At 36.3% G+C, this 21,875-nt stretch overlaps 1 protein-coding gene across 3 annotated transcripts in view; it reads right to left on the bottom strand.

The window, feature by feature from the left end:
- Nucleotides 1–3,873: 3,873 nt before the first annotated feature.
- Nucleotides 3,874–21,875, bottom strand: part of LOC148020815 (uncharacterized) — a 96,033-nt gene continuing 78,031 nt past the window's right edge. The window contains exons 5-10 of one of the 3 annotated variants that reach the window (XM_087699459.1): nt 10,150–10,259; nt 10,005–10,055; nt 5,214–5,288; nt 5,040–5,129; nt 4,530–4,664; nt 3,881–4,440 (exon numbers count right to left, since the gene is read on the bottom strand). In XM_087699459.1, coding sequence (XP_087555585.1) covers nt 4,357–4,440; nt 4,530–4,664; nt 5,040–5,129; nt 5,214–5,288; nt 10,005–10,055; nt 10,150–10,259 — 545 coding nt within the window. In that variant the 3' untranslated portion in view covers nt 3,881–4,356. Of the gene's footprint in view, nt 4,441–4,529; nt 4,665–5,039; nt 5,130–5,213; nt 5,289–10,004; nt 10,056–10,149; nt 10,260–21,875 lie in introns of all 3 variants that reach the window. The other 2 variants (XM_087699460.1, XM_087699461.1) reach the window with 2 other exon arrangements.

The following is a 21,875-nucleotide window of genomic DNA, read 5'->3' as shown; positions in this document are numbered from 1 at the left end:
TAGTTCCACAAAAATGTTGATAGGCATAGATAGAATGATCTTCACTAATGTCATTGGAATGGTAGCTCGTAATGATCGTTGCACATCTCTGTATATCTTGCTTCATGTGGACTCTACTCCAAAGCAATTAGGCACTGGCCATGCCAATATGTTCTTGTCTGCATCTAAAGGGAGTGCTTGGAGGTAACATTTCGTGTGAGACTGGTCTTGAAGTTGGTAAAAATGATGATAAAAGAAGAGGCCATCATCTGTAAGGCTCCCCCTAGTCCTTCCCTCATATTGTAATTGTTCCAACATGTCTATGAAGCACATGGATGACTCCTACAATGCACTCAATGGGCTGCCACTCCTCATAGGATGAAGGATGAATGTCTGAAGCAGTGACACATGATATTCTCACACAGAATACAATAAATCATTGAAGCAATGACAATAACCATACATAAAAACCAAAAGGATAATCCAAACCTATAGTTTGTCCTATGAGATGGAAGCCTTGTCTCATATCCAAGTGCCATTACAATCTGATGGTGCATGTAGATGTGTTGTACAAGCATCTCCTTCACAATTGTTTTGCCCTGGTGAATTGTAAAGTCCACCACACGTCCCTTCCATGCCCATTTATAGACTCTTCCCTCATGCTTGCGCTTTCCTTGTCATGGCTGCATGAGCACCCAAGGTCCCTTAGAGATGCGAACTTATGTCCATGTATTCCCATCAAGGGTAATGGGAACCAAGATAGAGAAGGCAGAAGTTGAATGTCTGTGAGGCAAGGGAGTAGCATTGTTTGTGACCACTACAGAACATCCAGAACTTAGATGATGAGGGTGGGAAGCTATTAGAGATTGACAACAAAGAAAGAGTGTGGAGAGCTCTAGAAGGAGGAGAAGGTTTTGATAGCTAGGAGAAGGTGGGGAGTTTTTGAAAACCCTCCCTCCCAAAAGCTCCCTCCAGAATCTTTCCAAATCTTCTTCTTGTCCATAGATAGTGACATTTAGAGGGTATTCTCCTTAAACAAAAAAGTTTTTAGTATTTTTCACTATTTTGTGAGTAATTTTTGAGAAAATCCAACGTAATGTTGGCCTCCATCCTATTGGACGTGCTACTCCTTCTCTCTCCTCTTATTTGCCCTCCTTTTTACCATTGAATTTGTTTAATGTATGGTGCTAGTCTTAGCAATACAAGATAAAAAATAGTTTCTCATGGAGAAACTCAATGGTATACTTGGAGTTAGTCGTTATAACTTGACCAATCAATCTTTTCTTACAAAAACCAAATAAATTACATATTGTAGTACTTTTAAAAAATCTATGCTTATGGTAAACAATCATTTGTTACAAACAATGTTTTTTATGTTGCATCTATTTTAGCAATAATTCTAGCAATAAATCCATATTCCATACAACTAATCCATTTGGTCTTGAGGATTCATGATAATAACATTCTACATACCCTTTTTAAGGAATCTATGTTGTGTTTAGACTTTATCTCCATTCATCACTATGCTCTTTATGTATAATTTTAGACTTCTAGGACCTTTTAATGAGTTATCCCTAGCTACTCTTATTTAACAATAGGAATTCCATTACATAGAGTTCACTCAACTATATCAAGCTAGAGCATCTATGACAATGTTATTTTTTCTTCTCTAAGATTCCATGTATTGCTTGGATAATGTGCCTCTCTTAGATGCAACTACTCTAAATATTTTAATTTTGTAGCTTTAAGCCTTTGAGAATATAGTTTCAACTCATAGATATAAGATAATATGACGAGGATGTATTTTAATTTAACCATCATATAGAATCTTCTACCTTTTTTAAAAAAGATCACTGATTGAGAATATACTAATTTCTTGGGTGTAGTTAAATAAAATAGACTTTTAGCTTTTCACTTTGTAAAGTACACTTTGTCACATAATAATCATTGCAATTTAATGGAAATTTATCGTTATATTTTGGGAAATTTTTAAATTCAAAAGAAATTGATATACTTACAAAATAGCAAAATTTACTATTAATTAGGTCCATAATTAAACCTTAATTTTTTAATTATTTAAATTTAATATTTTCATTAATCCTTAATTAATCATATATATTGGAATGAGATTATTTACTATTATTCATTCTACAATTAAAGCCATAGCATCATTGTTGCACTCAATCAATTATATGCTATTACTTTGTGCACCTGTTATACTTGTAGTTGTAATCATTTTCTTTGCTCCAATGGAGGCTATGATAGGCTTTACTATAGTTGCAAAATGCTTGGATTCCATTATTGAATACAAAATCTTACTAATCATGTTTTCATGCATTGTCTAGTTTTCATACAATGCCTTCATGATCTTGTTGATCTGGTGGCTTTGCGTATGGGACACCCATCAATCCACAAATTTTGGAGCATATATTAAAGAAATTTAGTGGATTATGAAAATCATATTCCTTGAAAAATACCTCTAAATCCCCCTTTAAAATAGGTTGGTAAAGTAGTGGATAAGAGTTAGTAGGTGGGAGAGTCTAGTACTTGCCAATAGTAGTATGATAAGGACTATTTTGGGATTATTAGAGAGGTATTTATAGTGATAGTATCTACTATAAACTAAGCCAAATTATAACTTAGAGAATGCCAAATTTGGGGCTAATCACTTCTCTATATCTCTAGGTAGGATAGGTATCAAACTAGATATATCTCCCGATAGGATAGGTATCAAACTAGCTATATCTCCTAGTAAGATAGGTATCAAACTAGCTCAATAGGCTGCGAATTTCAAGTGAAAAGAGCAACATAGAGCTTATTTTCACATCATGTGAGATTTTTCCAAAGCTTGTTAGAAGCCATGGGAGCTTCCATCTTCTTATATAGAGGTGGCTAGCTCGATCTTTAGTCCTTTAAAGTTTAGAGTTAGTAGAATTGATTGAAATTGGTCTCTTTGTGTGGTAGATGGTCATGATGATTGGTTGAATCTCTTGATTTTCTACTCTAATCCTAAGATTTAGCAAGCTTTACACTCTTTTATTGGCAGAAATTAGTCCATAGAGATCCCATGGGTATTTTTATCACTAGATAGCCAAAAGAATGCTTTTATCAATGTAGACATAGTTAGATCACTTAGAGAGAGAGAGAGAGAGAGAGAGAGAGAGAGAGAGAGAATCAAATTGACTGCTACAACGCATTCTCAAGGCCTTAATGTTGTAGGTCATGATGATTCTGGCCTATCTTAGCTCTACTAAGATTTAGTTTTCTTTTTTATGCTTTTTCTCTACTATTTTTTCTAGTTTTTATATATTTCCATTAGAAATTGGCCACTTGAGTGCTTTTTCTACCTTGGCTAAGGTATAAACTATTAAAAAATATTTTCCTATGATCTAGCACTAACACTTAATGTCAAGAATGTTTGCAACCCCATTATTTTAGGTTGGAAACACTAAATTACAAGCATTTTCTATTGGTCACATTATAAAATTATCATAAATGTTAAAATAAACTATTTTAGAAAAGTTGTTTGATTGTTATAATAAAATTTATAGGAAATGTTAAATTTTGAGATGGGCTGAATTATGCAAAAATAATGTATTAATAAAGTTTTTAGTTGGGTACATGACATGCAGATAGCTGGAAAGTGAAAGGCTAGCATTGAAGAGATCTAGGTATATTGATGTGGTTGATTTGTGAGCCTTGGGTGGAGATCTAGGTATATTGATGTGGGTGAAGAAAAAGAAGGCCTTTGAATCACATGAAGAGATGAAGGGACACCCGATGTGTGTGTGTGTGTGTGTGTGTGTGTGTGTGTGTGTGTGTGTGTGTGTGTGTGTGTGCGTGCGTGCGTGCGTGCGTGCGTGCGTGCGTGCGTGCGTGCACGTGCCCGTGCGCGTGTGCGTGTGCGTGTGTAAGAAAAATGTTATTTGAGGTTAGCTTCTCTTGTTATTTGAGGTTAGCTTCTCTTGTAACAACTTTTCAAAGTATCATAACTCACTTCCTTTTAAATTTTTCTAAAGTGGCATATGTCCCTTCTCTTGTAACAACCTATCAATGTGTCATAACTCACTTCTCTTGTAATAACTCGTCAAAGTGTCATAACTTACTTCTCTTGTAACAAGTCGTCAAAGTGTCATAACTCACTTCATTTTAGACTTTTCTATAGTACTTGTGATTTGTAGCCATGTCCTCCTTGACATGATTTGTTAAGCCCCTTTACCATGCTTTTATTCAAAGATACACAAATACACATCCACACATGCACATATGGAAATTTACATAGACATTCTAAAATATATTTTCTTGAAGTTTTGTCACATTTGAGAGATATAGCTTCACATCTTTCCAAATTTGGATGCCTTTAGATATGCCCATGAGTTAACTATCAAAATTATCATTGAGTTTGAGGTCCCTTAAGTCCATTTTGTTTGTAGGCTCGAATGTGATGGGGCATGATTTATTCTGCACAATATGAAAGATGTAAGTTATTTTCCTTACCTATATATGCATCACACTAAAGGAGATGTTGGCATGAGGATATGGAATCTCACTTTTTCAATATGATCATGTATGCATGCATGGCAAAATGTAAATCCACATGGGACACAAAGTGTGGGATCTCTTTTTTTCCCTTTGCACAAAGGACATAGATTGCTCAATCTTTTTCCTTGGGCAAACATACTTACCTGTGAACAACAAACATCATCATGTGTATCGTATGCTTTGGACAAGTAATTCATATGAAGGGAAGTTTATGTATTTAGGAACTAAATTTTGTTTATTATAATAGCTAAAATCATACTTTATAGATAATCAAAATTTGTTAATTGATGTAACATATGCTTTCACTACTAGAACATGCCTTTTTTATAGCATAGAATTATGGATATTAAGTTTGTTTCTAGTATATTGAAGCTTTCTTACCTACTAGCTTCATTAATGATGATGTCTTGTAGTTTGAAAATAAAACAACACACTATCCAAGATACTTAGTTATACTCTTTGTGTCAAGATCATCTAAGATCATTGCCACATTGATGTATTGATGCACTAAAAATCACCTGGGGTGGAGGTGGTGTAAGTAAAGCTTGAGGCCTCTTTTTCCTTAAATCTTTTAGATATCTATATTTTGCATGCCACCAATCCTTTATCTATCAAATAAGAAAACATTTATGTCAATCATTTTTTAATGCAAGTAATAAATAAATATCACTAATTGAATAATTTTAACTTACATTGTCAAAAAGCATCAAGAGCATAAGGCTACTTTGTGTCCAAGATACAAGTCGAAGTAGGACACTTGAGAGGCACTATACACATGGAGACAACATGAAAGCCTTATTGTACCCAACTATTAACAAATTAAAATTTTTCATGTTTTTAAATGCAAAATAGAAGTGCTATAAACAGAATATTTTTCACATTTTGAGAGATATATCATGCATAATCAATAGAATCAAAGCCTATCAAACTCTGGTTAGCTTAATGCTCGCTTTTTGGACTTAAATTTCTTTAAAAGCCCAATTGTTTTCGTCTGAACTTGGTTGGCCAACATAGCCAAGACGTATTCATTGGTTTTTTTCTATGCAACAAGTTATACTAGTAATGAAGCCCTGTTGGGACAAGATAGCCCAAGGTGATGAGAATGATTCAAATAGCAGAACACGCCTTTATCAATGCTTGGTTCTTGGGCGATGAATAAACTTACATATCTATTAGATTACAAATGAAATTTCAAGCCTCATAATATATACATAAATCAAGCATTCAATAGTCTACAAATAGAGAAATATATTAATATTGTCTCTAGCATCATAAAGGAAAAACTTCAAACCTAACTTCATGAGAGTAGGAATAGGCTTGTAAATCCTCAATATCAAATCCATGTAATAATGTCTCAATATACTTTCTTTGGCATAAAGCAATACCTCCATCACACTTGTTGAATTGAATGCACTAGTAATATACTAGGACTAAATCTGATATGTCAAAAGATGATTTCAATTTAGCCCACAATATCTTGGGCTTAGCTTCTTGAATTCCCCCAAGGATAAAGAACTTCTCTTTAGGTGTACATGGATGAAAACCTTGATATTGTGGGGGACTAAGTGTGTGGAATTCTACAAAGAATCAGTGATCATTCTTGTCACATTCTATCATGTTTTTTTCCATTGTTCTTCTATTCTTTGTTATTTATGGTTCAAATTTACGGGTTTGCGGTCCTTGAGTATGTGATGTATTTGTTTTTGAGCAACGATATGTCTTTGTCCAACATTTGTTGTGTGTTAGAGTAAACAATTACACCTAGCAACCCTGTAAGCTTATTGTGGGATAACCATGTGATTAAGAAAGTTCCTCTAATTTTTGGGTGAGAGAAAGGTGATCTTCTCCATGTATGCATAGGAGATATGGTTATTTTCAGCATGAGAAAGCCTCAATATGTTTCAAGAATTCAATGTGTTTTTGAATCTTCAAGCATTTTGTGACTTTCTTTCATGGAGAATGTTAAGGTCCTTGCATTAAAATGCCTATTTTTGGGCATTTTGTGGGGAAAATAGGAATTCTAGAAGTTAAGCATTCGAGCATTTTAGGCATTCAAGTAGTGCAACCGGTTTCAGTTTTAGCTAGTGTACACAATTATAGGCATTCATGCACAATACTAGCAGTTCCAAGTAGTTTCAAACATTCAAAAAGTGTAGGAAATTCTAGATAGTCTCAACATTTTAGGCAATTCAAGATGTTTTCTACAATACATAATGTCACGTAGTTTCCTATAGTATAGAGTTCAAATCATGTATCACATAACTTTCAAGCAATTCATTTATTCATGGAATTTCCAAGCAATTTATGCATAGAGTTTTAATGTTGGATTTTCATGCTTTAATATTTCTTGATGGCTAAGAAGAAGAAGAAAATGTGTGATATATGCTATCAAGATGGATATCATACAAAAAAATATTTATATGTGCATCAATCTTGGGCCAAAGAAAAACCATGCAAGTTCTTGTAATGAGTTTTTGGGTCTCTATAAAAGGTTTATTTCAATATCAAAGCATAGGTCAAGCTCAAAGATAGAAAAATCATAGGACAAGTTAGATTCCTTTGAAAGTTTTCTTGAAGAAGCTTATAAATGGCATGAGGATCAAAAAGGTGAAAAAGGTATGCCTTTGCCGAATTTAAAGTGCATCAAAAGATTGGAAAGAGAGGTTGCAAAGGTTAAAGTGAAGTATGAAGATATTTTAGATTCATATTTTTATTCAAGTTCCAGTGAGGATGATCATGATTGGTGCCTTCCACCCATGGACTTGCTAAAATTTGAGGTAAAGGGAGTGCGAGAGGACAAGAGAAAAAGAAGCCAAGGATTCTTGAGTGCCTCATATCTTTGGGTTTCTAATGATACAAGAAGGAATTATTGTAGATCTTTCCATGTTAAGGATGTACAAGAATGGTTGCCCCCAACATTAGTCAAAGAAGTGCATTGTTCTTAGAATTGATTGGTTGGTACGAAGTCTTTATTATGAACTATGCCTTGATCACCACACCTCTCACTAAATTTTACTGAAGAAGCAAACTTGCATTTTATGGACTCCAATTGAGCAATCTAGCTTTGATCGTCTCAATCAAAGCTTAGTGGCTGCTCACATTCTGAAGCTTTCTAGCCAAAATCAAGAACTTGAGCAAGCTCTCTCGCATTGGGTTATGTCCTTATGTAAGAGGGACATCCATTTATTTATTTCTCAAGGAAGCTGGAGACTAAAAAGTAAATTATGCTACTCATGACTTAGAGTTGTTGGCTGTGATCCACACTCTCAATTTAACATAAGACCAAGGTAGGTTGAAGTCTTACAAGAGGTGGATTGAAGTCCTACACAAGCACAACTTCAAGATTAAATGCATGCAATCTAAGAAGAATGTAATTGGGGATGCTTTAAGATGCAAGGCATTCCTCAATGCTCTCATTATAGAAGAAGCCTCAAGGGAAAAATCAATAGTTGCCACATCAATGCCAAGTAAATCCATCATCCTCCAAATAACAAAAGAAGATGCTATAAAGACCTTAATAGGTAAAACCTTAAGACCATGCATGAATATTTCCAAATAAATCTTCATATAGGCTTTGTCAAAGTGAAACCCACCAAATCACATTATAGACGTTGGTATACTCGTAAAGGAGATAGTGCCAATAATAATCATAGGCACTTCATTGAAGAGGTGGATTCATAGACATCCAAGCTAGAAAGTAGAGTGAGAAACAAGGGACCTCTCATATGAATCTATGAATGGAGATTCTCCTTTGTGTTTCATCATAATGAAAATGCAAAAGGGATTTGCTAAGTGTTGAAAAGACAAAATAGGTTTTATCTTATGAGTTTTGAGAAGGCCATGAACTAAGATTCTTGAATAAAGCTTTGTGTGAGGCATTCTCAAATTGAAAACACACCAAATTAACATTAGACTACTCTGAGACTCAAAACTCCAAAGCCAAGCCTTATGCCAAGGGGTCTCCTTAAGTTTACTTTTTTTTTACTTTTATGTACAAAGAACCTAGTAGAAAAGAGTTGGTAATTTTTTGGAAATTGAAAGAAAATGATAGATTTAGCCTCATAATATATTATGTTAGCTAATCAAAATCTGCTTGTGTCATAATAGCACACCATCAAACATATACCATATATGTATTACACAAATTTTACACTCAATTTGACAAATAGATTTGTATTGCATTATATTTCTTCATCTTTCTCTTTGGCATTTCTAGACTAGTGTATGAATGAGGTATGAATGCAAGAGTTCTATAGTAGTAGCATGATACTTGTGGTCGAAGGGACTATCATTATTACTATACTTCACCAAATGTAAAGAAGCCTCCAAGTTTTTGCTATTTTGGCTATCAACATTGATTAGCATAGCTAATGTTGACATAATTTTATTTGGATTGAGTAAGCGTATACACATCTTCCATGTAATTGTGCATGAAATACTCTCTTGAGGGGAAATGCCTCACAATACATGTACATACATGCAATATACATGCGTGTACAACATTTCTAGTTAAATATGCAATATTCTCTTGAGTGCAAATAACAAAAATAAATAAAGGCTTCATTAAGCTTCCTTGTGTCAAAGTGGTTCTAGACAATCTAAATAAATTAGCACTAATGTGATGAAGAATACTCATGGAAGGCAATGACAAAAAGGCAAAGAGTATGAGAGAAAAAGAGAGAAGTAATAGCACTCAACCACATTCAAGTAGGGGAATTCCTAAGAGAGACCTATGAAGGATGGGCCAAATAAAAAGCCCAAATTTTCTAAGAGAGACCCTAAGACCAATGGACTTTGATATCCCTAAGACTATTGGCTCACGATTAGAGGTGCTTGGGTATCATCCAAGATTGGAATGACTAACTATGATACTTTTTTAGGATGTTAAGAAAGAGGATTGACTATTTATTGTACATAATATCTCCTTTTCCAAGGAATGTTACATCATATTTCATGACTCCTAATAGGTCTTGGTCATTGTAAAGTTCCCAACAACAAGAAGATTATTACTTGCCTATTCTCTCAAGTAGAGTTTCAAATTCCCATCAATAGATCTGTGGGAGTTTTTAATTTTGAATTTGTACTTCATGGTGAGATTTAATAACCATTTTGGATTTTTTCCCAAAAATAATATAGATATTTACAAAAGAGATGCAAATAAAGTAATATATATTATTATAGAAATGATGTTTGCATCCAAACATGTTTGTGTGCATTTGTGTGTTTTATGTGCATATATGCATTTGGGTGTGTTCTTTCCATGAAAAACATTATGATTTCTTAAATATTTGCTTTCTTGATTTGCTTTTGTTCAATTTTGTGTCTTGTTTTTCCTTGGGTTCCACAAGTTAGGGATAGTGGAAAGAAGAAAGAAAAACAAGACACAAAATATAAATGTTCAAAATCAATATCTTAATATTATATAAAACAAACTCTAGAGCCACATATAAATGGAATCTACTAGTGAATTTAGATAGGCAAACCTTTTTTCCATATTGTGATACTAGATAGTATCTTTGAATAGGTAAGCTAATCTGTTATATATCATTGAAAAGTCTTTTTAGTCTCTCACCAAGTGATCAAAGGCATAAATCTTAAAGAAAAGAAAAAATTCATTGGCTAATATACCATCTCATGAGAAGTCCTATGCGACAATTGTACTTGTAAAATGCGATTTTGTGATGGTAGTATTTTAGTTACTTTGAGTTTTTGCAAAAGTTGATCAACAAAAGTTGCACCTGCATAGATATATAGTATTAAGAAAGACCTACAACTTTGTAGCCAATCTCTTTTTAATATTATATTTTGTACAGATGATAGTTATAAGTACAAGAGCTAATATGTATGATTGTATGCTCATTATGCATCATGAACTAGAAACAACTTGAACTAATATTATACCCATTGAAATACTTGAAACTCCTAGAGAAGTAAAACACGCAGCGGAATAATGAAAGATACAAGATCAATGAAAGAGACAATGCACAAGATGTAACCGAGAATAGGAATCCACTATGACAAGAGTACAATGGTTGAGTGTCATCCCACACACAAAACAAGCTCCCTCTCTCCACACTAAGAATCTGCAAGTACATGAATGAATATGTGGCCACACTCCCTCCTTTTATAAACAAAAATAAAGGATCTATCCTACTGGCCAATTACTAAATTAAAAATAAAGAGAGTGCCCATAAATAAGGTCATGGGTGCCTATGATCTTGTGATATGACCATTTCTAATACCCTCTCTCAAAGTACAGGTGAATAAGCAACGAACAAGAACACAAGGATGCACCATGGATATTCCAATAGTGTGCACTCTGTTTGATGTGCTTCACTAAGAAAACACCTTGAAGAAGAAGTCCAAATGTATAATCCCTCTCTAAAAGCAAAGTAGTTGAGCTAGCCACCTTGGACCTCCTATAGTCACACAAGCTCCATTGATAGCTCACCATGACACCAAGATTCCTCCATTAGAGCATCAACATGCCCTTTAAGTCCCCTCATGCTAGATCACATGAACACATCATGTCACTTGTCCCAACATTTGAACTTAGTACTCGACACACCAGTCCAAGTTTTGGATCACCAAAAGATGTAAACTTGACAACACACATCAAATCCACCAACAATGAAAGAGCATCAACTTGCCCTCTCTCCACCCTTGCACTTGCCCCTTTTGGCTAGGATAATGTCAAGGCATATAATATTACTTAAGCCAACAACAATTGTCCACTTGACCCATCGATAGGCCTGGAGTAAACCAAGATCATGCAGACATGTACATGGTCATGTGCTTCACCAAGCACGATCATGATATCCACTACATGAAGTAGCAACATGTCTTTTGTATCTTCCTTCTCTTCAAATGTGACATTATATCACACCATTCCTTCTCTTTGCCTTCATATGCATGATCACCACTCCACTGTATCATGATGAAAGGAGAGATCCTCAAGAGGCTAGAGAAATTGAGCACCCTCTCTAAAAAGCATTGGTTAGTATAGGAACACTCAACTAGAGCTCCATGAGGTGGATTAGAATATTGAATCTTTTGATCACAAAGGGCACTAGGATGATCATAATGAAGTGAAATGAGAATGAAAAATTTACTAGCATGTACCTCAGTAGGGAGAGATTAGCAAAGGGAGTCTGAATAAACAATGCTCAAATGGATAAATGCACTAAGGACTCCATAGATAAACAAATGCATGAAGGTTGAAACAAGGATAAAGGTCCACTATTGGCATGATCAAACTAGTCAATGATACCACATAAGAAATTCATCACATGAAAGATTCTATCAGAATCAAAACAATGATGCAATGCAAGTTAGCCCAACAATAAGGATAGTAGGTCATGACCAATGCTTGTGTCAAGCTTGCCCCTATGTCAAGGCTTCCCATGCCATGTAGCTCATAGACCAACAAAATGTCAATGGCAATGAAATGTAGAGACCAACTTTAATACACATAGATAACTCATAGATGACATATCCAGCAAAGTCAATGCTCATAACTATAGCCAATGCAACTTAACCTTAAGCTACAAGGATTAAAAGTAAATTGAGCACATGTATGTAGGCTGCCACAACATGAGGCACTCTAATCAAACACAAGATTGAAATGTGAAGATAGGGTGATCGATGTAACATCAAAAGTCAAATGCAATCACACCGGCTAGTGGACACATCAAAAGGCATGCTATCAAATCAAATCAACACTAGCGTGGATAGTGCAAATAAGTCGAGCGATAAACATCAATCAACATTGAGTCAAAAGGCACACATTCAAATAATAGCAACCAAACGCACACATAGATTAGTCAATGCAAGAAGATTGGCAAGACCAATAATGTGATTGGATCATGACACCATCGATATACACAAAAGATATCATATGTCCAAATTGCAATGCATGGCAAGCCAAATAGTGAAATGAAGAAAAAAGAACATATCTCAATTGTCAAACCATAATGTCTGATACCATGTTAGGAGAGCAAAGCACTCGGCAAAACAATGAAAGACACAAGATCAACAATGCACAAGATGTAGCTAGGAATAGAAATCCACTGTGACAAGAGTACAATGGTTGAGCATCGACTCACACGCTCCACAAGCTTCTTCTCTCCACACCAAGAATCTACAAGTACATGAATGGGTACACCACAAACTGTGGCTACACTCTTTCCTTTTATAAACAAAAATAAATGAGTTTTCCTACCATAAAATAGACTAGCCCATTACTAAATAAAGAATAAAGAGAGTGCTCATAAATAAGGCCATGGACACCTATGAATCTGTGTGATATGACCACTTCTAAAAAACACATCCACGACCTAAAGGTTTATCATAAATTAGAATAAATCATATAATATCTATACTAAATCAAGCCATGTATTTTTATCTTAACATGCCCACCTTTCTACTTAGAGACTATGTAATGCTGAACACTTATCTTAATAAGATGTATTAATGATTATGCATGTTTTATTACATATGAGCAAGATTCTATAGTAACAACATTTAGGGAGCTTGAAGATCTTGGTTTAATGGATTTTTAAAAAGATCTTGGTTGGAATTCTTAATGGAAAAACCTAAAGATTAAATTTCAAAAACTCAAAATTATTAGAGTACTCAAGATGAAATGATAGAAACATAGAGCTTGTCACCATGATTGCAATGCTTTGGAAGGATTTAACTTCTAGGTTTTGTCTCAAAAGTTATGGCCATTTGAAGTTATCTCCTATGTGTAGGAGTTTTTGTGGTGTGTTGTGCACGAGCGTGGAAGTATTACATTTTCACTTTTTCTTTTTCTAACCACATTTTGGGTAAAAAGGTATCTAATTAGTAATATAAGCTAAATCTCTCAAAAAACCATCCTAAATCCCCGCTCATAAAAATACTACAACTAAGCTCTATACTCAACTTGCGTAGTTGCTCTCCATGTTAGATTGGCAAGTGTTTCTTCCAAGTCTATTGTATCCTTTAGTTTCTTTCATAATCTTAGCCATCAAGACCATATTGTCTATGTGACTAGAAGCCTTTCTTTGCTTCTCTATTCTCCAAGATTTTCTTAGTTCATTTGTCTTTTTCTTACTAGTTGTAGGCATAGGATTATTCTTATCATAGAGCTACTTCACCCATTTCCAAAATGGCTTTTCTAATGGCATGATTACAAGTTGGTAAACTTTCTTCTCATCATCTGAAGATGATGCTTCTTCCTCTTTGAGGATAGGGATAGCTCTTGGAACAATTTCATAGTGGATTGCTTCTTCACTTGATGATAAAGTAGAAGAACTTGCATTCTCTTCTCCATTATATATGGCTACTCCTTAAAAACCACATCATGTCTTCATATGATCTTATTTGTCTCTTGGTCATAAAACTTGTAAGCCTTTTGCTCATCACTATAACCCAAGAAGATACTTTGGTGCTTTTTGGTTTTAACTTGTTACTCTTATTTTTTGTAACATGTACATAACATTTACATCCAAAAGCTCTTAAGTGCGAGACAAATGGTTTCTTACCAGCATAGGCCTCATGAATAGATTTTTTATTAAGATCCTTTGTGTAGCTCTAATTGAGAATATAGAACATGATATTAATAGCTTCGCCCAAAATTGACTAGGCAATCCCTTGCTCTTAAGCATGCACCTTGCCATTTCCACAATGATGCTATTTCAATGTTGCACAATGTCATTCTATTGAGATGTATGAGGTATCATTAATAACACTTAATCCCTTTGGTATTTTCTCTTGCAAAGGACTTCAAACTCCTTTGAGTTGAACTCACCACTACAATCTATTCTAAAATTCAAACTTTGTCATGTTTCATTCTCAACAAGTTTTAGCCATTCTTTAAACTTAACAAAATTTGAGTCTTATTTATAAAGGACATACATCTGTATCTTCCTATTATAGTCATCAACCATCAATATAAAATAAGAAGATCCTACCAAGGCTTGTATATACATTTTATTGCACAAGTTAGCATGCACCAACTCTAGTGGGTCCATCTCTCTATTTCTAGGCTTTCTTATGAAATTGTATTTCTTTATTAATTATCATTTTACAAGATTTATGTGGTTCCTTTGTTTCCATTACTACAGGTAGGTGAGCAACTACACCTTACTTATGCATCTCCTTTAACGCCCATGTGATCATATATTTCATGCCAAATTTTACTTATACCAACCACCACCACACCATTGGTGGTTATACAAATTTTCCAGTACTATCAATAATTTATATAGCTATCTTGGTGAACCTTAGTTTATGAGCAAGTTCACTTATGGAATCAATTGATAATAAATTTCTCTTAATTTGTAGAACATACAATACATTTGAAAGAATTTTTTCACCATTAATAGCAATAAAGAAAATAGTGTGTATATTCTTAGCACAACATTTTGCATCACTCCCAACTATCACAATGATGGATTCTTACAAAGATTGCATAGAATTGTATAGACCTTTCTTGTTAGTTATGTGACAGCATGTGCCACTATCCAATACCCATGAGTGAGTGGTAGATACTTATTGCATCAAGGAACACATTTACTCAATGGTCGCTATGAATAACTCCACTCATATTGATTGTCCCATTTCCTTTAGTTTTCAAGGTGCCATTCTTTTCATCTACTCTCTTGGTATGACAATCTGAATTGCATATCCTTTCTTCTTATAGTAGAAGCACTCCCGTACAGACTTTTTCTTACCTTCCTTGTTCTTTTTGTCAATGTTGTACTACTACTTTCTCGAGCTTTATAAGCTGCAACTCCCCCTCCATTAGTAGTGCAGAAAATTCCTCAAACCTCAAGGCTTGGGGTCTCATCTAAATGTTTAGGATAGTTATCAATCCATCAAACTTTAGTAGACAAATCTGAAGTCACCTCTAATCTAGCTAGTGATTAGTCTTTTGTATATAAATGACATTCATCTAATCACACAAATCCTTGATTCAAGCTATGAATGCTTGAGCTATCACTCCTTCATATTAGTTGATTCTCTAAGTTATGAATCCTTGTTTGATTTCATGTTTCATCCTGGCTTCTCTTAGTAAATTTTAAGCTCTAATGCCTTGGTTGCATGCTAAATCAAGGTCACAACACTATTAAAACAACTTATAAATAGATATACAATATAACTACATTTCTTCATTTTTCAAGCTCGTAGAAAATTTGCATTTAGAGAAATCATAACACTCAAATTTGATGGATCAGGGGTGGGTTGTGGTTCTAGGTTACTCCTCAGCACCATCTCCAAAATCTCATAAGAATCAATTATAGTTGTAATTTTGAACTTTCACATAATTTATTTTGTATCATCTAACTTGCCTTCACTAAAGGTTGGTGGATAAATCATCAGTGTTTGAATTGCCAATACCATTGCGCCACTCCCTAATGTGCCAAACAACATTACACCTCTTTTCTTTTGAAGCCCTTGCCTCTCACATACTCTTCACTCCTTAGAGTCCCTTAGGCTTTGATACCATGTAAAAATTGCATGGCATAGCAAGAAAATTTTGAGAAAGGAGTAGAGAATATATAGAAAATATGAGAAAAACATTAAATTCTTTAATTTCAAACAAACTGCTATAAAGATAGCATTGTTACCTTCTGCTTCCACTATGAAGCTTAGGTAGCAATCCAAATAGATGATAGGTAAAGAGCTTAAGACTAGCTATGAGAACTCTGACTCGGTGAAAGACAGATTAATGTTGACTTGGAAGGGGTATTCATTTTATAGCTTGATAATGTAGTCTAGTCAACCTATACAGGAGAATTTGTTTGGATATATGATGGATTCTAGAGCATGAGGTTTAGCCTTAGTCTACACCCATTTATGTGTTAAAGTACCCAATTTAGGAGGTGTTTCTATGGGAGAGATTGCGTATAACATTGAAAAATGCTCCACATAATGAATAAATGTCAAGTAAGGTTGAAATGCTAAGATTTTTCCATGAAAAAAAATCAATGATTGTGCATTGAAGTGCAACATTTAAGTTGTCATTCGTGAATACCTAAATGAGAGGAGGTACAAGTTAGCTCGATTCTATCTTCTCAACACCACATTGCATTAGGAAAAAGCATGAAAAGAATGACTTCACACAACACATGGTTATAGTTATTTAAAATTTGTTTGAGCATGCTAGGACATTCCACATTGCATGTGCATTAGACACGGTATCAATGATAAATTCCTAGATGCACAGCACATATCTACTGAAGTATTGATCTACGATTGAGAAAAAGAGGTTTTTCTTACTATAGGCTTGATTAGTTATCTTGGGGACAGTTGCCTTACGATAATAAATATATCTCTTGGATCATGTAATATCAAAAGAGTGGACCATGTTTCATTGTTCTTTATGTGTGAGACAACACATCTTGGGGCCAATCCCTGGGGTGTAGGAGAGTCGTAGGGGCCACATCATCTAGTTGGGGTTGGTTGGATATGTGTAAATTGAGGTAAAGTAGTCACCTATGTATGGAAAGCTCCCTATGCTTGGAATCAGGATGGGTAAATTGTTGGACTATAGTTTGTTTGACACCCATGTCCACAAACGTAGTATTAAGATAGATCAATTCTTATTATCCAAACGCTCTTGGTCATGAGGCCATGTAGGTTGTTTGGTGTATGTAGGAGCCCAACTAGAGCCTTAGAGCTAGTGTTGGGACCCCTATTTGTGTGAAGCATTCACCAACAAGTTGCACCTTTTAGTAGTCCATGAGGAGATTTTCCAAAATGACACCGCCCGATGCTCCCTTGGAGTATCACGGGGTTTGTCACTTAGGCCCTACTAAGTCTACATCGTAACGGAAGAGTTACGGCCAAACCCACTAGGATCGACCTAAATTTTTGAGTTCCTAAATTCAAACGCCAACTAGCATCAAAAATTTCGAGTTCCCACTTCCTACAAGATTACTTGAACTGAAGCAGACTTGCCATTGTACGTGGTCTCAAGAGAATGGGAGATGGAGGGGAGTGTGGTACATCAATCATCATGCCCATAAGGCAAAATCCCATTCTCGCCCCCTAAAACAGTGCGAGTCAGTTCTACCTAATGACTAGTTGGTCAATTTATCATCTTCCTATTTCTATCACAGATTTAGAAAAGACCCGTTGGGGGTCATGCCCACCCACTTTCCTTTTATGACGATATCATCTTTAGTTTTTTAATTACCTATAGCACATTTATTGAAACATATACAACCAGCTTCCTTAATTATGAAAGGTAAGAAGGATTGAAGCTTGCACGAGAGAGCTATGGTGGGAGAGTAAGAGTGAGCGAGAGAGAGAGAGAGAGAGAGAGAGAGAGAGAGAGAGAGAGAGAGAGAGAGAGAGAGAGAGAGAGAGAGAGAGAGAGAGAGAGAAAGCGCAAGAGAGAGAGAGACTCACAATGTGGGAACTCCAACAGTCACAAAGTATGACCGGCCTTCCCTTTATTCATCAATCACTAAAATAATAAAGAATAAAGTGACAGTGACAGGCGCCCACTATCCGCAATGTGCAGGTGTGGGTATTGTCAGTGTAGTAATACACGGGCGGCTAGGCGGAGATGCCTTTACCCCCAACAACCTCCCACTTAAAGGTGAATCTGCCCCAATGAGAAGTGAAAAAGAAAAAGAAAAGATAGCATAACATGTACACATGTACAACAGGATAAGGAAAGACGTCATCTCATCCCACGCCCATCAATCTCTTGAGGAAGGCAAAGCACTCCATAGAGAGGCTTTTGATGAGTAGATCTGTAGGATTTTGGTCAGTCGAGATCTTGACAAGGTCAACAAACTTGTCAATGACCCCACATATGAAGTGATACCTCACCTCAATGTATTTCGTCTTCGCATGAAAGATTGGATTCTTGGCTGGATTCTTGGCTAACTGAATAGCACTTATAGAGTTCGAATGCACTGTAGGGATAGCATCAATACCAAGATAATGAACCAAACGGCCTAACTATATGGCCTCCTTGCAAGCCTCAGTGGGGCTGCAACATACTCGGCCTCAATGGTGAAAAGAGATGTACAATTTTGCACCTTTTGAACATCCAAGAGATAGCACCTCTGGTGCATAGGTGAACACATAGCCAGAAGTGAACTTCCTACTATCTGCATGTCCTGCATAATCAGAGTCAATGTACCCCACGACTCCTATATCCTGGCTACCATAGTATATGCACATATCTACAGTGCCCTTCAGGTACCTCATGATACCCTTCATGGCATCCCAATACTTCTTGCCAGGTTTAGCCATATAGCATGCCACAACACCAACTACAAAGGCAATATCTCGATGATTGGCTATCATGGCATACATAAGATTTCCGATTGTGGATGCATAGGAAATCTTAGCCATCTCGGCCCTCTACTCATCTGTCTGTGAACTATTGTATGCATACAATCGGTCTGTGATACCTTCACATAAGAAGGCAATGGACAATCAATAGGTTTCACATCCTGAATTCGGAAGCGCTCAAGGACTTTATGAATGTACTCCCTCTATGACAAGTAGAGGAGTCCCTGATGCATGTCATGTCTTATGCGCATACTAAGTATGTGAGAGGCATGTCCTAAATCCTTGATCTCAAAGCTCTTCTCTTGAGCTGAACCTTAAGAGCATCCAACTCATCATGAGCTTTCCCTGCTAATAGCATGTCATCCACATAGAGAACCAAAATAAGCAAAGATCCATCATGAACTTTCTTTATCTAGTTGACCTGGTGTCAATCCCAAAGAAGAGGAATAAATGCCCTCCTTATAGGGATCTCCTAGTTTTTTATGTGATGTTAGGTGAGAATTTGATGTATTTGAAAGAATACGATCTAACTTACCTTGCGAGTGGGTTTGATTATATGCATTGAATGCTTGTGTTTTTAAGTGCCTTGAAGGGAGAGGCCAAGAAATGGTATTGGAGCCTCCCAAGAGGGTCAATAAGAACCTTTGAGGAACTATGTGATAAATTCCTAGATGAGTATGAGAACCTGGTCTTGGGATAACTTGCATAGATTCAACAAGAGTCATATATCTCTGTCAAAAAGTATGCTAGAGTCTTTGATAATATTCTTAGGCTTTGGCCAAGAAGAGCCATTGTGTTTCCAAATGATGTATTGTGTGAGCTCTTTATGAGTGGCTTCATGATTAATATACAAATCCAAGTGAGGATGCGAGATCCTAAGTCATTAAGTGAGGCTAAGATACATGCAATTCACTATGAGCATTATATTCAAAGATGTTGGAAAAACTTTTGGAGCTTTCCCTACTCATTGCAAGTGTATCCAAGTATCCAATTTTTTTGACAAGGAGATAATTCACTTGCTAATACCAAGACAACTTGTGTGGGAGACCTTGGTAGTTAAAACCTCTAGGCAAGCAATGTGAATTCTATGTGTAGTGATAGTATGCCTCTTGGTGGAAAGATTCCAAGCCAAGCAAGTCCTAGTAAGGCTTTTACAATACTTCCATGAGAGATGGATATGAAGGAAAAATCGATGAAACCATTGGGACTACAAGTGTGGATGACCATCCTATGAGTGGTTCTCGTTTTGCTCTTGGAAAGGCTCTCAAGATACATTTTCCATTTATAAGTGAATCGTGCTTTCGGGTGGATTTTTTTCCTCTTAGTAAGAGTATGATGCATATGAGTGAGAAGTCATAATATGGACAGAGGCAAGTAAAGTGTGGGAGCCTTCGCTCAACCGCCAAGACCCACGGACCGCTTATTGTTTCAAGCGTTCCAAGTCGAGCACTAATGGCTACCTCTCACATAGCCGACGCACCATCCATATCTACGGGTGTAGTGAGCTTAGCTCCATGCCGTTCAAGTTACCTCCTCTCTCGTGCACTCCGGTAGCTCCACGATCCAAGTGCAAGCTTCAAGCACGCTCCATCCTCAAGCTCCACGCTCCAAGCTCCATTCCCACAAGCAAGACAAGAGAAGAGAATGTTGAGATATCAAGCTCCACTCATGATATGCCAGGGTGACCGTTGTGCATTTATGTCACCGACTTGTTAGCTGCAGATGCGGTTGGTACACCGCCCATGAATAATAGCAAGGTGACAGCTATCCTTATCTACTCTAGTTCGTGGCTCGGTTAATATGCCACCTTAGTTAGTTGAGTTTGGTTTGAGACACATATATAGGGTTATTCTATTTCTTTGTACTAGAGTTCTTTTGGCTTACACAACTAAGATGAGGAAAATTGTTTTCAGCCTCCACCTTTGTGTGTATTCCCCCATTGTGTAAGTGAGAAAGCTACAAGTGAGACTCCTTCCTTCTCTCCCACAATCTTGACATGGTATCAGAGTCTGGTTCGTGGTAAGGAGCTCAAGAAAGCAAACCAAGTTCGCGGTGTTCTGGTAAGAGGACCAATGTTGCTTTCATTTTTTGAGTTTGGGAGCAAGTCTCTGCAACAGGTAGCACAGCCGGAAAATGCAAGAGTGCATTGTCTCAGATTGAGAGACCCTTCGCGGTGTTGCCCTGTTTTTTTGATTCAAGGCCATTTTGGTGCCTGTTTTGGAGGCGGAAATTTTTCGCACGCACTCAGGAAAAGGCCCTGTTTTTTGCTGTGCAACCACTGTTCTACAGGTCGGTGAAAAGCTACTGTAGAAATTGCATCGTATGCCTATGCGCAGAGACATTGGGAGTTACAGAATCATCCTTGTTGCCTGTTGATGCAAAATCGTCACTAGAAAGTGACTGTGTGGTCAGATACCACTTTCGTCAATTTTGCAGATTTGCCCTTGTGAGGCTGAAGTTGTGTTTTTTGCAGTGACAGAATTTTTTGTAGTGTTCTGTAATGGCATCTAATTCTCTTTCACAGATTGTCACTGAAAATCTTGACAAGAACAACTTCCAAGCATGGAAGTTTAGAATGACGAATTTCCTTATGGGAAAATGATATTGGGAATTCGTTGCAGGAAATGAAGAAGAATCAGTTCTTCCTGATGTTCCCAATCAACAGCAAATGCAGGCATTTAAAGCATGGCATGAGAGAGCCAGAAAAGTTATGTACTGGTTGTCTATCAGCATTTCAGACTCTATGATTGTGCATATTTAGGATGCAAGTACACCAAAGGAGGCATGGGATACTTTGTCAAAAATGTATAGCACAAATACGCAAGCCAGAAAAATGCAGCTCAAGCAAGAGTTGCACAATGTGCAAAGAGAAAGTATGAGCATCAATGACTACCACATGAAGGTGAAGAAGATTGTAGATACACTTGCTTCCATTGGGTCGCCAGTGGAAGATGATGATTTAGTTTCTGTGACCTTGAATGGTCTAGGAAAGGATTATGCATAGTTCCGAACATCGATTTCCATCCGTGAAAGATTTCCTAATTTTGAGGAGC

The sequence above is a fragment of the Lygodium microphyllum genome, chromosome 18, assembly GCF_053477565.2.
Source record: "Lygodium microphyllum isolate KBCC chromosome 18, Lygodium_microphyllum_v1.1.10, whole genome shotgun sequence".
Lineage (NCBI taxonomy): Eukaryota > Viridiplantae > Streptophyta > Polypodiopsida > Schizaeales > Lygodiaceae > Lygodium > Lygodium microphyllum.
The sequence above is the reverse complement of the archived record's forward strand: the minus strand, read 5'-3'. Positions and strand labels throughout refer to the sequence as shown.